The sequence below is a fragment of the Aotus nancymaae genome, unplaced genomic scaffold (assembly GCF_030222135.1).
Source record: "Aotus nancymaae isolate 86718 unplaced genomic scaffold, 86718_ANA_hifiasm-v0.15.2.pri h1tg000036l, whole genome shotgun sequence".
Lineage (NCBI taxonomy): Eukaryota > Metazoa > Chordata > Mammalia > Primates > Aotidae > Aotus > Aotus nancymaae.
In genome coordinates, this window is record NW_026988450.1 from 30,682,520 (window position 1) to 30,699,220 (window position 16,701).

A 16,701-nucleotide genomic window follows, 5' to 3' on the forward strand; every position below is an offset into this window, starting at 1 on the left:
CTCAGCCTCCCAGATAGCCAGGATTACAGGCTCCAGCACTGTGCCCAGCCTTTTTCTTTTGGTACATGAGGACACTAGAAAGGTAACCATCATTTATTAAAAACAACATTTTCTTTCTTTCTTTTTTTTTTGAGATGGATTTTCACTCTTGTTGCCCAGGCTCAAGTGCAATGGTGAAATCTCTGCTCACCACAACCTCCACCTCCTGGGTTCAAGCGATTCTCCTGCGTTCAAGCGATTCTCCTGCCTCAGCCTCCCAAGTAGCTGGGATTACAGGCACTTGCCACTACACCTGGCTAATTTTGTGTTTTTAGTAGAGACAGAGTTTCATCATGTTGGTCAGTCTGGTTTCGAACTCCCGACCTCAGATGATGCACCCACCTCAGGCTCCCAAAGTGCTGGGATTACAGCCGTGAGGCAGCTCGCCTGGCCCAAAACACCATATTCTAAGAAAAAGACATTTTAACTCAGAAAACAGAAAAATGCATAAGTTCAGAATAAACAAATTCTATTTTGCCTGTATAGTGGAATACCACTCAATAAAAAAGAATAAACTATTGATAACTACATGAATGAATCTCAAAATAATTGTGCTATGTGAAGAAAACCAAAGTGTACATACAGTATAATTTTATTTATATAAAGTTCTAGAAAATGTAAACTCACCTATTGTGATATACAGCAGATCAGTGGTTGCCTGGAGATGAAGTGTGGAGGTTGAGGAGGGGCAGATGGAGATGTCACTGGGGGAGAGACAGGATGTGGGCACCCCTCGAACCAGAGCCTCTGAGTCAGACCCCAAGCCCCAGTGCCATCTCCCTTGCTTCAGCTGGCAGGGTCCCAGCCAGGGCCAGCTTCATGGGTATGAGGCCTGTGCAGCCACACAGGGCCCTGTGCTCAGAAGGGCCATTTTCTACAGCGTATTCTAGAGTAATATGCCGGGATTACAGCAGTGGCTCACTGCTGTAATCCGGGCATATATATATATGGTGCATATATATATTATAAAGTACATTCACATTGCTGTGGAAGAAATAACTTTTTTTTGAGATGGGTTTTGATCTGTCACCAGGGTAGAATGCAGTGGCATGATTAGAGCTCACTGTAACCCCTAACTCCTGGACTCCAGAAATCCTCCCACCTCAGCCTTGTGAGTAACTAGGACAACAGACACCCAACACCATACCCAACTAAAGGAAATACAATTTTCAAAGTAGCAAAAGCCTTTATTTTATATGACCATAAACATTTGAACATCAGATTTAAGCAATAAACACATAATAAAAGTATACTTCCGTTTTCATTTATAGCCACTGTTAGTAACGAGGAAAGACAGTAGAAAAGAAACCTGAGTCAAAAAATAAAATGGGCGGGGGCGTGATGACTCACGCCTATAATCCCAGCACTTTAGGAGACCAGGGAAGGCGGATCACTGAGACTAGCCTGGCCAACATGGTGAAACCCCGTCTCTACTAAAAATACAAACATTAGCCAGCATGGTGGCAGGCGCCTGTAATCCCAGCTACTCAGAAGGCTGAAGTAGGAGAATCGCTTGAACCCGGGAGAGATTGCGCCACTTGCACTCCAGTTTGGGTGACAGAGTGAGACTCTGTCTCAAAAAAAAATAATAAAAAAATAAAAATAAAAGATTAGGAGCCGGGTGTGGTGGCTCATGCCTGTAATCCCAGCACTTTGGGAGGCTGAGGCAGGCAGAGCACAAGGTCAGTAGTTCAAGACCAGCCTGGCCAACATAGTGAAACCCCGTCTCTACTAAAAATACAAAAACTAGCCGGCTGTGGTGGCACGTGCTTGTAATCCCAGCTACTCAGGAGGCTGAGGCAGGAGAACCACTTGAACCCAGGAGGCAGAGGTTGCAGTGAGCCGAGACTGAGCCATTGCACTCCAGCCTGGGTGACAAAGTGAGACTCTGTCTTAAAAAAACAAAATTAGCTGGGCGTGGTGGCAGACACCTGTAGTCCCAGCTACTCCAGAGGCTGAGGCAGAAGAATTGCTTGAACCCAGGAGGCAGAGGTTGCAGTGAGCTAAGATCGCACCGCTGCACACCAGCCTGGGCAACAGAGCGAGACTCTGTCTCAAAATAAATAAATTAATTAATTAAAATAAAATAAAAATAAAATTAGACTCAACACTGGCTCTGTACTTTGGCTGCACAATGGAATCCTGGGAAATTAAAACAAAAATACTGATAGCCATGTTCCACTTGTTGAGATTCTGACTTAATTGGTTTTGGGTGTGGCTGAGCCAGCTGAGCTGTAAAAGCTCCCCAGGTGATTCTAATGTGCACTAAACATGAGCATGCATCAGGAACCACCTGGAGGGCTTGATACACCTCAGCTGGTTGGGCTTCGACTCCAGAATTTCTGATTCAGTAGGTCTGAGGTAGTATCTGAAAATGTGCATTTCTGCAGGTTCTCCGATAATGCTGATGCTGCTCGTTCAGGAACAATACTTTGAGAACCAGTGGCTTGGAGTGATGCCAGTCAACTATTCTTTTTACCCACTAGCTCCTACCTTTCAAACCAACCTTCTGCCAAGTAACAGGTGTGAAGCAGGTTCACTGTGGGCCAGTGTCAATCCCAGGGGAAAACTCTAACCATCTCGCCCACTGCACAAGTTGTTATGCCAGTTTCTATCACTTGCAAGAGTCTGAGAAGACAGAACACATGCACACAGGTTCCATGCAGTAGGTCTATTACTGACATAGCACCCAGGATGACAGAAGCTCAGGGAGGCTGCCCAGGGTGGATGAAGTCTTGTCTGCACATGCCTCACTTTCACAACAGGAGCAAGGCTGGATCTCACTGCGTGCAGCCATCGTCCATGAAGCGAGCAGGACGCTCGTGCCCACTGCAGGACAGCGGGAGCATCTGCGGAGAGGACCCAGGTGCTAGGAAATCTCAGAAATGGGAACCGGGAACTTGAAAGCACCGGAGATAAACTTAGCCTGGGTCACAACTAGAACCCGTCGCATTCGACTTTACGAAAATATTGAGGCCCGCTGCAACCCTAGATGAGGCTGTCTCATTTTCTCTCTGGAGAATTATCAGGAAACAGAGAACTACCACCACCCGCGACCCGGCTTCACGCGTTGCCGTCTCCTATGGCAACCGGGAGGAGGCGTGGCTCGAAGGTTAGTCACGCCCCTTCCTTCTCCAACCCTAATAGCGATTGGTCCGAAGGCGCGGCGGTGGCACGAGGAGGCAGATCCAGGACCGTTGCTCCGGCTGGCCCGCGCCGCCATTTTGGGTTGTGTGAGTTTCCGGGGCGTTTGGAGCGGGGCCTCTCGCCCGCCGGGTTCCGCTGACCGCTGGCCCCGGTCCCGGCCCGTATCCAAGTGTCAGGTTGGAGCCGGGAAGCGGCCCTGGTGGTAGCGGCGGCGGGGGCAGGATAAGCGCGGAGGCGGCGGACCGGCAGGCGGCCATCTCCAGCCGGCCCTGCACCCCGCCGCAGACCTGCTGGTTTGAGTTCCTGCTGGAGGAGCCACTGTTGGAGAAACATGCGCAAGACCTGCCCGGGTGAGCACGGCGTCTGCACCTGGGGAGCGGGACGCCGCCACCGGCGCTGTCCGCCCGGCCTCCCTCCCTTCCCCGCCTTCTCGGCCACCGAAGCTGCGGCCTGGGAGGCGCGCAAGGGAGCCCAGCTCCGGCGGGGCTCTTCGCTTGCCTAAAACGTGCCCGGGTGGAGGGTCAAAGCAAAGCTGGAAACAAAGGCTCTCCCACCCCGGGAGGGGCGGGCTTGGCGCTGTCAGCCCAAACCCTTCGGTCGTTTTTACGATTTACCTTTTTACTGTTGGGGTTTTGAGCCTGCGAGGCGCGTCCTGTGGTTGCTTGGGTCGGGGAGGCTGACCGGACCCCTCCTTCACTGAACCCCAAGCGGAATAAATTCAGGGAAATGGGGAGAATCGGCTGTGGGATGCTGATTCTGACGCTAGTTACTAGGTTCGTAAACATTTTGTTTTTCAATGAAGGAATTTTATTGACTCTTAATTATTCCAAAGTCGGGTTGTAAATAAGAAAATATTTTAAAGCAGGAACTGCTGCACTTTTGTAAAATGGTTTTTTTATACTGATGATAATGATTAATAACCCAGTTAAATGGTTGTGATTAGGGAAGGAGGAAGACTCCAGGCATTCTCAAAAAAGGTGTGGGCACGGAAAGGTAAGTTCCTCAGACAGCATTTTGCTAAATTCAAATCTATATATGGCTTATTCTGTCTCATAGACTGGCGTTAAGTGATAGAGACCACCGTGTAAGTAGTTTGCGTACTTAGGCAGTTTTGCCAGCTGTATAATGCCCTAATTCATTCCTTTTGAAAGATACTTGTTGAGTGCTTGCAGGGTGCCATGCACTGTGCTTAATTGTTCACATCTGTTACCTCCTTTAATTCAATCTTCACAATGATCATGTGAAGTAGGTAATATCCTCTGTTTTGCATTGGAGGAAACAGGTGCAGAGGTAACTTGATGGAGGTCCCCGTAATTAAGTGTCAAAATAATAGTTCTAATGCTTGTATCTCATTCTTCTAATTAGCAGTGGTTATTTGCAGAACCAGAAATCTATAACTATTATGTGCTACCCTGTGAGGTGCTTTTTTTGCTTGCTTCCACACTGATCTGTTACCCTTCCTCCTTTCCACTCTTCCTGATCTTCCCCTTTAACTCCCAAGCACACTTTTTGCATATGGTATTTCTTAGTCATTATAACAGCACAGCTGTTTGGACTCCTTTTGGGGCAGAAAAAAATCCTTTTGTATCTTCATAATTAAAACTTAAATTTAAGAATTTATATTCTTTTAAATCCTAGATCCTGCACCGGTGCAACTTATAGTTCAGTTTTTGGAACAGGCTTCCAAACCTTCAGTTGACGAACAAAACCAAGTTCAACCTCCGCCTGATAGCAAGAGAAATCGTATTTTAAAACTACTTGATCTTAAAGTTGCTGCACATTTGAAGTGGGACTTAAACATATTAGAGAAAAGGTACATAAAAATTTCAGTGAAATTTCATCTGATGTACTATTTAAATGTCTTAGTTTATTTCTATATATGCTTTTGTGATACTGGCTCTTAAAAATTACAGGCTGGGCGCTGTAGCACCACGCCTGTAATCCCAAGCACTTTGGGAGGCCAAGGCAGGCAGATTACTTGAGGTCAGGAGTTCCAGACCATCCTGGCCATCAGGATGAAACCCCATTTCTAGCCAAGTGTGGTGGTGGGTGCCTGAAATCCCAGGAACTTGAGAGGCTGAGGCACGAGAATTGCTTGAACCTGGGAGGCTGAGGTTGTCCAGCCTGGGTGATAGAGTGAGACTCAGGAAAAAAATAATGATAAAATAAAGACTATATATTCTTGATAAAATATGCAGGAATAACATTACTTTTGATGTGGTAACGAGAGAAAAATCCACGCCTAAACTGTTGTAAATTTCTCAATTGACTTACGTATCTGAAGACAATGAATAAAAAATAATGGTAGATGTGTAGTATTATGGATGATTTGCTATTGAATAATTGAGTTAATTTTACTGGTCATAAATCACTATCTCCTATTAAAACAGCTGATCTGGAATCAGTGCTTATTTGCTTAAAAATACTTTGAACTCTGTGGTTAGGAAATGATTTATTTTCATCCCCTTCTCATCACAATTAAATACCTTATAGGAAGTTGGGAAAAATTCAGAAAATAGGAAATAATTGGGGAGGGAGAGGTTTTCTTTCTTTTTTTTTTTTTAAACATTTTCATGTAATTTTTGTTCTTTCCTCTCCATAGGCTTAAAGTTGTGATCATACCCTATGAACATTTCCCCTTTGTAATTTTTTGGAGAGGATTCCGTTGTATGGATAAGTTGTTAACTGTTTCTTAATTAACAGTAAATTAGTTGATTTGTAGTTTTTCACTATTATAAATCACAGGGCCTTAAATATCTTTGCTCATAAAATTATCTGTATTTTGAGTTGTATCCTTAGGATACTTAAATGTGGTATAAACATTTTTAAGACAGATACATATTGCCCATTGCATTCCAAAAGAGTTTATACTCTAACCAGTAGTATTCAAAAACCCCCCTTTTAAACCACATTCTTCAGCATTAAATATTAGACTTTTTTAAATGTATTTTTAATTTGAGGGGGGGAACCCATACGTGATTGAAGAGACATCAACAGATAACAGTGAGTACAAAGAAGTATGGCATGTGCGAGGCAGCTGGAAAATTGAACACTGATAGGCTGTTCAGTAAGCAAGTCTAAATTTTTTAGATGTGAAATTAATACCGTGATTAAGAGTGAATTTTGAGATATATTCTGAAATATTTATGGACAAAATGATTTGGGAAGTGGGTAAGAGTAGAGATGAAATAAGATTGGCCATCAGATGATAACTGCTAAATGATGGTTACATAGGGGTTCATTATATTCTGTCTACTGTTTTGTTTTTTTTTGAGACGGAGTTTTGATCTTGTTGCCCAGGCTGGAGTGCAATGGCACGATCCTGGCTCACCGCAAACCTTCGCCTCCCAGGTTCAAGCGATTCTCCTGCTTCAGCCTCCTGAGTAGCTGGGATTACAGGTGTGTGTCACCACACCTGGCTAAGTTTTGTATTTTTAGTAGAGATGGGGTTTCTCCATATTGGTCAGGTTGGTCTTGAACTGCCAACATCAGGTGATCCGCCCGCCTCGGCCTCCCAAATTGCTGGGATTATAGGCGTGAGCCACCACACCTGGCAATATTCTGCCTATTTTTATGTTTTAAGTTTTTTCATAACAAAAAGTTCTTAACGTCTTTCCATATTTGATTGGTAAACCCGAAGATGTGGTTCCTTGACAATGTAGCTATTTTCAGTGAGGATATGGAATTGTTGTATGTATTTTGTGTTTCTTCCACAGTTAACATGCAAACATGTACGTTTTGCTTCTTTTAAGTTTGTCTGTTCCAGTGTTGAATATGCTACTAAATGAACTACTCTGTATCAGTAAAGTTCCTCCTGGGACAAAGCATGTAGACATGGATCTGGCCACTTTACCTCCAACCACTGCCATGGCTATACTTCTCTACAATAGACGGTAAATATTTTCATAAACCCAGAAGGTGTTGGGCAACCTCTCTTTTATTGCACTGTGGCTTTTAGGGGTATGCTTTTAATGGACCCGTTCTGCTGCAGAGATTTCTCAGATCTTGGGAACTGTGAGTCTGATGGTGGAGAAAATTTGTGACTGCATAGATGAAAAGCAGTCTAATAAAAATGTGGATGATTTATGAAGGCTTTACCACATGCCATTTAATGCTTCAGATAATTTATACAAGCCTGAGGAGTACTTGAAGAAATAATTGAAATGACATTTATAATGTATTAAATTTTCTTTTTCCTGTCTTTTTTTCAGGGCAATTAGGATGATCGTTCAAAGTAGTTTTTCAGTCAAACAGGCAAAACCTGGACCCCCTCAGTTAAGTGTGTAAGTTGGCAGCTATGACCCTTCCTGGCACTTTTTTCATTAGAGTTTTAAAAATGTTTTCAAGTTTTTAATAACGTGTTCTAAGAAGTAGAATAAGAATAGGAGGGCAGAAGGCCTATATGAAGGTTTGTTTGAAGGAGTTAGAGAGACTAGAGAGTCAGGTAGTGTGCTAGATACAGAGCTCTGAGAAGGGAAGCACTTTGGGAATTGTGCCATTTATCTGAAAGCATTGAGTTTTTGTTTCGTTTTGTTTTTTGAGATGGAGACTCGCTCTGTCGCCCAGGCTGGAGTGCATTGGTACGATCTCAGCTCGCTGCAGCCTCTGCCTCCTGGGTTCAAGTGATTCTCCCATCTCAGGCTCCTGAGTAGCTGGGAGTGCAGGTGTTCGCCACCACACCCAGCTGATTTTTGTATTTTTTAGTAGAGATGGGGTTTTGCCATGTAGGCCAGGCTGGTGTTGATCTCAGGTGACTTCCCTTGGCCTCCCAAGGTGCTGGGATTACGGGTGTGAGCCATGGCACCCAGCCTGCTATTTTTTTCATTTAATTAAATTGTCTTGAAGAAGATACATTTCTATGTGGGGAAATTAATATATGTAAATATTAGGGTACAATTATAGTAGTTGGTTGTATCTGGAGGTTTTCTTTTTTAAAATTTAAAATTTAATTTAATTTTTATTTTTGAGACGAAATCTCACTCTTTTGCCCAAGCTGGAGTGCAGTGGCATGATCTCAGCTCACTGCAACCTCCACCTCCTGGGTTCAAGCAATTCTCCTGCCTCAGACTCCTGAGTAGCTGGGACTACAGGCACACGCCACCATGCCTGGCTATTTTTTTTGTATTTTTTAGTGGAGATAGAGTTTCACCATGTTGGCCAGGCTGGTCTTGAACTCCTGACCTTGTCATCCTCCCTTCTTGGCCTCCCAAAGTGCAGGGCTTACAGGTGTGAGCCACCATGCCCGGCCTAAATGTTTTATTTTTAAGGCTAGTCAAGTGAAGCTGTGGGAGTGGAGAAGGATGGAGTTTTAAACCTGATCTTAGTTTCCATGTGGCAGCTTACCCAAATTTGGAGCTAGAGAGCATAGTTTCTAACTTGATACAAATGAGCTTTTGTTAAGTTTTGCTCTTAAATTCAGTAAATGAGGCTGGGTGCTGTGGCTCACACCTGTTAACATTTTGGGAGGTTAAGGTGGGAGGATTACTTGAGCCCAGGAGGTTGAAGTTGCAGTGATGGTGCCACTGTACCCCAGTCTGGATGACAGGCAGACCCCATCTGAAAAGCAGAAAACCCAAACAAAGTAAATGAGAAAATACTGGTAAGTTAATGAGCATCATAATAGTTGAGGTGTTTTTCCAGACATGAAAATAAATAACATTAAAAACAGTCTTATTTAAACTGAACCTGACTTTCAAGAATGATGCTCTTTAGATTTTTTTTTTTTGTCTTGAGAGTAACTTTTAATACTTTTGTTTTCAATTGTTTTTCTTTAGTATGAATCAAATGCAACAGGAAAAAGAGCTAACGGAAAACATTTTGAAAGTGGTATGTACTGGCATCCGTTACACGGTAACATTTCAGGAACAACTTTAGAGCAGCAGTCCCCAACCTTTTTGGCACCAGGGACTGGTTTTGGGGAAGACAATTTCCAGGAAACTGAATGGGGGGCGGGGTGGGGGTGGTTTCAGGATGATTCAAACACATTACATTTATTGTGCACTTTATTTCCATTATTATTACATTGTAATATATAAGGAAATAATTATCCAGCTCACTTAGAATCAGTGGAAACCCTGAACTTGTTTTCCTACAGCTAGGTGGTTCCATCTGGGGCTGGTGGGAATCAGTGACAGCTCATCAGTCATTAATTCTCACAAGTAGCGTGCAACATGGATCTCTCACACCTATCGTGTAGTTCACGATAGGGTTGTGCTCTGATGAGAATCTGATGACCCCATTGATCTGATAGGAGTTGTTGCTCAGGCTATAATGTGAGCGATGGGGAGCGGCTGTGAATACAGATGAAGCTTCTCTTGCTTACCTGCTCCTCACTTCCTGCTGTGCAGCCTGGTTCCTGGTACCAGTACGTGGCCTAGGGGTTGGGGACCTCAGAGATGCATTTTCTAATCTGGGGGGACGCAAGAGTTGAGAAGGTCTTAAGTGCAGTGACATTAAGGTTTTTACTATTAGGATATAGGTATTATTCTAAATCACACATAGACTTTCAATTCTAATAGTAGAGTACCGCTATTTGTAAATTTCATGATACATTAGTTGATATGAGAAACTGATTTGACAGATGATGTCTTTATTATATCTTTTGTATTTTTCAAAAACTATGACAAACATGTATACTTTATATTTTAAAAATTGACTATTTCATGATACATTAGTCGATATGAGAAACTGATTTTACAGGTGATGTTTTTATATTCTTTTGTGTTTTCCAAAAACTCTATGACAAACATGTGTACTTTATATTTTAAAAATTACTTTTATAATAAGTTATAGCCGCTTTTAATTTTAATTTTAATTTTTTTTTTTTTTTGAGATAGCGTATTGCTCTGTCGCCCAGGCTGGAGTGACAGTGATGTGATCTTGGCTCACTGCAACCTCTGCCTCCCTGGTTGAAGCAATTCTCCAGCCTCAGCCTCCCGAGTAGCTGGGACTATAGGCCTGTGCCACCACGCCCAGCTAATTTTTTGTATTTTTAGTAGAGATGGGGTTTTACCCTGTTGGCCAGGCTGGTCTCGAACACCTGACCTCAAGTGATCTGCTTGCCTCGGCCTCCCAAAGTGTTGGAATTATAGGCGTGAGCCACGGCACCGGGCCTAGCAGTTATTTTTAAATTGATCTACGTAATGGAAAATTAGAAACCTGAGAGTTTCTATAATTTAGAAATGATCTCTGTAATTAACACCTACAGTGTTCCAGATTACCATGTGAGGTGTAGGGGCTGGGCAAGGAGAGAGAAAGGTAAGAAACGATCTGTATTTGCTTGTATAGCAAATATGCTCTATTATTTTGGAATGTGGAAGTTTTGTTATCTAGTTCCTAATAAAATGGCTGGCATGTTGAAGCACACAGACATTTCTTGAATAAATCAAGTGGAATAGTGCAAATCTTTGTTAGACAGAGTCTGACTCTGTTGCCCAGGCTGGAGTGCAGTGGCCTGATCTTGGCTCATTGCGGCCTCCACCTCCTGGCCTCAAGCGATCCTCCCACCTCAGTGTTCTCAGTATCTGGGACTACAGGCATGTGCCACCACATTTGGCTAATTTTTGTATTTTTTGTAGAGATGGGATTTTGCCATGTTGTTCAGTCAGGTCTCAAACTTCTGGACTCAAGCGATTCACCCACCTCAGACCCCCAAAGTGCTGGGATTACATACATGAGCCACTGTGTCCAGCTAAATCTTCAAAGCATTAGCTTTTCTTTCTTTTTTAGACAGAGAATTATTCTGTCACCAGGCTGGAGTACAGTGGCACAATCTTAGCTCACTGCAACCTCTGCCTCTTGGGTTCGAGCAATTCTCGTGCCTCAGCCTCCCAAGTAGCTGGGATTACAAATGTGCATTAGCACGCCCAGCTAATTTTTGTAGTTTTAGTTGAAACGGAATTTCTCCACTTTGGCTAGGCGGGTCTCGAACTCCTGGCCTCAAATGATCCTCCTACCTTGCTTGGTCTCCCAAGGTGTCGGGATTACAGGTATGAGCCACTGCACCTAGCCTAAAGCATTAACTTTTCTACAGAAAAAAATATACTAGTCTTTCCTGTTTTTCATATTTTCTAATCTCACAGTAGGAACTTATTTTCTTTGTTTTAAGGTAACTTTATTACAACAAATTTAATTGTACTCTTGCTGTGTTAAATTTGTTTTAATAGCTTAGTGCACTGAGCTACTAAATATACTATACATACTTTTGGTTAGTATAATCAATTGCTATTTTTGTATTTTAATTTGTTTATTGATTTTTGTAGCTGAAAGAACAAGCTGCTGATTCTATTTTGGTACTAGAGGCAGCCCTAAAATTAAACAAGGATCTTTATGTCCATATGATGAGAACTCTAGATTTATTGGCCATGGAACCAGGCATGGTAAATGGAGAAACTGAGAGTTCTACTGCTGGATCGAAAGTCAGAACCGAAGAAATGCAGTGCCAGGTATTCGTTTGATATTTAATTAATGTATAGCAGTTTTTTTGGAAAATCTTATATGAGGTTATCCTCCTATTTTTAATTAGAATTTATTTCTGCTTTTGTCTCTTAAGATGCTATTAAAGCTGCATTGTTTTTATACATTTATAAGATTTGACATTTTTCTGAAAGAAATGGAAGGGAAATTTTATGTGATCTATTGTCTCTGAAATAGTTTCCTGATTGTATTTAGGAGACAGAGTTTAAGTACCGAGAATACGGTTATATATAATTGATTTGCAGTTCATTCATATTATGAGAAATGTAATCAGAACAAAAGAAAATGAAAACTAATAACGTGCTGGACTTTGAAAAATCTAGACCTCAGGAGACACTGTGTAGCTTTTCAGGGATCTTAAGTTTGCCCACCTTCTCTGACTCTGGGCCCCTCATTCATTTCACAGCTTTCAGTTGATGCTTATTGTCGGATATTACTTTATGTCTTCTTTTTTCCCTGCTGGATTATAAACTCTTTGACATCTCTTTTTTTTTTTTTTTTTTTTTTTTTTTTTTAATGTTCTGTGTCTTACTTTCTAGAATAGAACCTTGAGTAAAATAGAGATATTAAAGTATTCAGCAATTTCCTAGAGAGTGCTACTAGAATCATGCCTTCTAAATTGTATTCTCTTTCTTCAGTTGTATGAGTTGGCATGGCTTCTTTATCACTAATTCCTTTTCTGGAAAGGTGTAAAAATAGTTATGACAGTTTTGGGAAGGCGTCTGTATAGATGAGCTGTTTCCAGAGCTGAAGGTAAGCATTTATTTAAGGCCTGATTAGCTGCAGTTTACAGCAGGAGTAGGAGTAATGAAGTATTGAGACTTGGTAACCTTTTTTTCTTTAAATTTTTAATTATTTATAGAGTCTCCCTATGTTGCCCAGGCTGGTCTCGAACTCCTGGGCTCAAGGGATCCTCCCACCTCAGCCCCCCAAAGTACTGGGATTACAGGATACTTGGTGGTAACCTTTTAAAATCACTGATGAACCTTGCATATAGTAGTGTTACTGGTGCATAGTTTCTCATGATCTTTCAAAGCTTGTTTAAAAGTTGTTGATAACACTTCTGATTTTCACAATATGGTGGATGATACAACCTGAAAACAAAACTTCTGTAAAACATCTATATGTGCTAGGTAAACTATCAGCTGTTCTTTTACTTGCATAGCTGAGTGACAGTTCCTGTTTTTTGAAAGGCAAATTGATGGTAACACTCATTTCCTGGCATGATAATATTTAAAGTAGGTTCTTTATTAAAATTTACCTGAGACTTAAAAGAAAAATTGTTATTTTTTTCCCCAATAAAACCAGGTCTTACTGCCCTTCAGGGCAGCTTCATTATCAGGTTTTATTTTGTTTTTATAATAAATCTATTGACCACCTATTGACCACTACTAAACTCATTGTGGTGGCTAGTCAGTTACTAGAGTAATACTTGAAAATATCTTTTTGGTATTTTGCAGTCCATCTTTGCTTGGAAAGCAGACTTATACATAACTATAGTAAGTATGCGTGTGTGTGTGTGTGTGTGTGTGTGTGTGTGTGTGTTTTGCTCTTTTAGCATCCATTTACTCCAGATAGGATGAACTCTCTAGAACGAAAATGAGCCAAGGGAGGCCGAGGCGGGCAGATCACCTGAGGTTAGGAGTTTTGAGACCAGCCTGGCTAATGTGGTGAAATCCTGTCTCTACAACAAATACAAAAATTAGCTGTAATCCCAGCTACTCGAGATGCTGAGGCAGGAGAATTGCTTGAACCCAGGAGGAGGAGGTTGCCGTAAAAAAAAAAAAAAGAACGAGAAAAGAAAAAATCAGCCAAACATGTAGTGTGGTCTAAATAGTGTAAAGCAATGTTGTAGAGGCTAAAAAGAATTAACCTGGATTCGTTGAATTGCACAGAACCATATTAATAAAGCTATCGCTAAAGAGTGGTTTCATGATGAACACCAGGCATGATTATGGCGTAGGAGTTTGGAAGAGGAGTAAGTATCTGTTGCCAGAGGTTGGTTTGGTGATATAAAAGGAGTAAGGGATGTGGAATGAAGCTTATTTCTAGGATCTTGTGTGAATAGGGAATTGAGAAGACTGGTATCATTAAAATAAGAGTACGGTAGAGAGGTTTAGGAAGAGAGATTAGGCCAGATTCAGAGCTCCTTACATAGCAGGGGAAGAAGTTTGAACTTTCTTCTGTTTTGGGGAATAATTGAAGACTTTGTTTTTCGTTTTTTTTTTTTTTGAGACGGAGTCTCACTCTGTCGCCAGGGTGGAGTGCAGTGTCATAATATCGGCTCACTGCAACCTTTGCCTTCCGAGTTCAAGCGATTGTCCTGCCTCAGCCTCCTGAGTAGCTGGGACTACAGATGTGCACCACCATGCCCCGTTAATTTTTGTATTTTTAGTAGAGACAGGGCTTCACCATGTTGGCCAGGATGGTTTCCATCTCTTGACCTCCACTCGCCTTGGCCTCCCAAAGTACTGGGATTACAGGCATGAGCCACCTCACCTGGCAAAGACTTTTTAAGTCAGTCAGATTAAGAAGACTTGATCCGTCAGCCATGTGTAGAATAAATTTGAGGAGTTTAGGAATCTGAGTTCAAACATGGGCTCTGCCACTACTTGTGTGCTTTTCACGTCACTTTCTGGGCCTTTGTATTCTTATCCATAAAATGGCCAAGTTGAACTAAATAATCTGAGTCTTTTTTGAGTTTTGCATTTGGTAATTCCAGGTGTCAATCTAAGAAAGCTTTTGGAAAAACATTATAAATTCTTTTCTTTTTTGCCTGTTGTCCACATCTTACATACAACTTCTGTCATAGAAACATACGACTGGAAAAGTTTTCTAGTTTAGATTTCTTAATTTAACCAGTATGTTATGTTAGATGTGTACCACCTTCACTTTTGAGGGGCTCCCCAGCTTTTTTTTCCCTCTCCTGTATTAGAAGAATTTCCGATCTTTTCAGACTTGTAGGAGGCAGAGCCTGCTTCTTATGAAATAAACTGAAAACTCCAGTACTAGCTTTCTCTAGCCTCATCTGACTCAAGGGCAGGCATATCACATCAGTTTTACAAAACAGATGGGTACGCTTCTTTTAGACTGAATCGGGAGCTAGTCCTAGTAAGTCATAGCATTGAGGGCGGTGGAGAATCCATTGTGGTGGTACGTAGCGGCAACAGTGACAGTAAAATCTGGTTTCCAGGGGCAGCGCTTGCGGGAATGGAGCTGCTGCTTTCAGGGTCTGCTCCTGGTGGCTACAGGTGACAGGAGCTGTGGAATCTTGTGTTGAGATTGTCTGCAGTGGTGTCTTCATTAGACCAGTGTTGGCTCTCATCTTGACTGCATGCCTCTCTTGCCCTTTTTTCTAGTCAGATTCTTTAGCCTTTCTAACAATTCTGTAGGCAACCTGAAATCTCAGTAAATCGGTTTTCTGCTTAAATTGACCAGAATTGGTTTATGTTGCTTGTGACTAAGAACATTGACGGTAGCACCGCTCCTTGGAATATGTGTTTTTCTGTGTCTTTTTTTCTTTGTTTTCCTGAGATAAAGAGAATTTTGGTTCTGTCAGCTCTTAAGTACCTGAGAAATTATTAAGCAAATTGGTGTTTATTATTATTTCAGGTGTGCTATGATTTGGGTGCAGCATACTTCCAGCAAGGCTCCACAAATTCAGCTGTTTATGAAAATGCCAGGGAAAAATTTTTTAGAACCAAAGAACTAATTGCAGAGGTAAATCCAGTCATAATAGGCACTTAATACGCAGTTCTTTTTTTTGGCTTTGATTTTTGGGATAATAAAAATGTGTTCATTATTTGTAATGTTCAAGAAAGTGCTAAAACTGGTTTTAAAAAATTTGTAGTAATATAACCTGAAAATAACCCCTTTTCCAAATCTAATATATTTTCTTCCCCTTTTTTTTTGTAGTTATATGTTTTTGTACAGTTAAGCTCATTGTAAATATTCTGTATCTTGCTTAAATCTTTGACTAGGCATTCTGAATGTATCATGTGGAAGTACTCTGACTTCATTTCCCTTATGCTTGGGCGGTTAGGTTGTTTATTATAAAGCTGCGATATTTGTATCTTCAAGCCTAAATTTTTCTTCAGATTTCAGATACTTTTAAGTTTCTACAAGCATTACCATGTCAGTGGTTATTTAATTTTTTTCGAGGCTATAATTTATCAAACCAAATTACTTTCCAGGTACATTTCTCTCAGGGCACTTCAGTTAGTGAGTGTTTAAAAAAAAATTTTTTTTTTCTAACTTGATGAGTGAAATATGGTATCTTTTATAAACTTGCCTTTCATTAATTCCTAACATGAGTAAACATTTTTACTGTGTTTATGATTTGTGTTTTTATTTTTATGATTCAGATGACTGAATTGTGAAGTGTACAACTAGGTTTTTGTATGCCTGGTGCCTGGAAAAATTCCCGCTTCAATCTCTGCTGTCCTTAGTAGAGATATTGATTAAATGCCCTAGAGGTTTAAATGCTTTCGTTATTCTAGCTAGACCCACTAGAAATCCCCATTTTACTTTGCCTGGGAAATACATCAGGTTTCTAATTTTGTGGCATTTCAGATACAATAATTTGAAACTTTCATATTTTTTTCAAACTTTTTTTTTGAATTCTCTGGGTAAAAGCATTTCTGTTCTTTCCAATTGAGTGATGATTATGTTTTCTTTGCTCTCTCCTTTTTTTTGGAGACGGAGTCTTACTCTGTTGCCAGGCTGGAATGCGGTGGCATGATCTTGGCTCACTGCAACCTCCAACTCCCTGGTTCAAGCGATTCTCCTGCCTCAGCCTCCTGAGTAGCTGGGATTACAGGGACATGCCATCACACCTAGCTAATTTTTGTATTTTTAGTAGAGACAGGGTTTCACCATGTTGGCTAGGATGGCCTTGATCTCCTGACTTTGTGATCTCTCCGCCTCAGCCTTCCAAAGTGCTGGGATTACAGGCGTGAGCCACCTTGCCCAGCCTGCTCTCTCCTTTAAATCTCTGTCTGGTATATGTCTTTTAAATCCTTTAAGCTTGTCTTTAATTTT

At 41.4% G+C, this 16,701-nt stretch overlaps 1 protein-coding gene across 4 annotated transcripts in view; it reads left to right on the forward strand.

The window, feature by feature from the left end:
• Positions 1–3,469: 3,469 nt before the first annotated feature.
• Positions 3,470–16,701, forward strand: part of LOC110568386 (integrator complex subunit 8-like) — a 52,234-nt gene continuing 39,002 nt past the window's right edge. For 3 of the 4 annotated variants that reach the window (XR_010345569.1, XM_064384303.1, XM_064384302.1), the window contains exons 1-8: positions 3,471–3,536; positions 4,825–4,999; positions 6,939–7,079; positions 7,398–7,469; positions 8,961–9,012; positions 11,448–11,630; positions 13,122–13,160; positions 15,274–15,381. Coding sequence is in view for 2 of the 4 variants with exons in the window: in XM_064384303.1 (XP_064240373.1) it covers positions 3,518–3,536; positions 4,825–4,999; positions 6,939–7,079; positions 7,398–7,469; positions 8,961–9,012; positions 11,448–11,630; positions 13,122–13,160; positions 15,274–15,381 (789 nt within the window). In the remaining 2 variants the exon portion in view is untranslated. Of the gene's footprint in view, positions 3,537–4,824; positions 5,000–6,938; positions 7,080–7,397; positions 7,470–8,960; positions 9,013–11,447; positions 11,631–13,121; positions 13,161–15,273; positions 15,382–16,701 lie in introns of all 4 variants that reach the window. The other variant, XR_010345570.1, reaches the window with a different exon arrangement.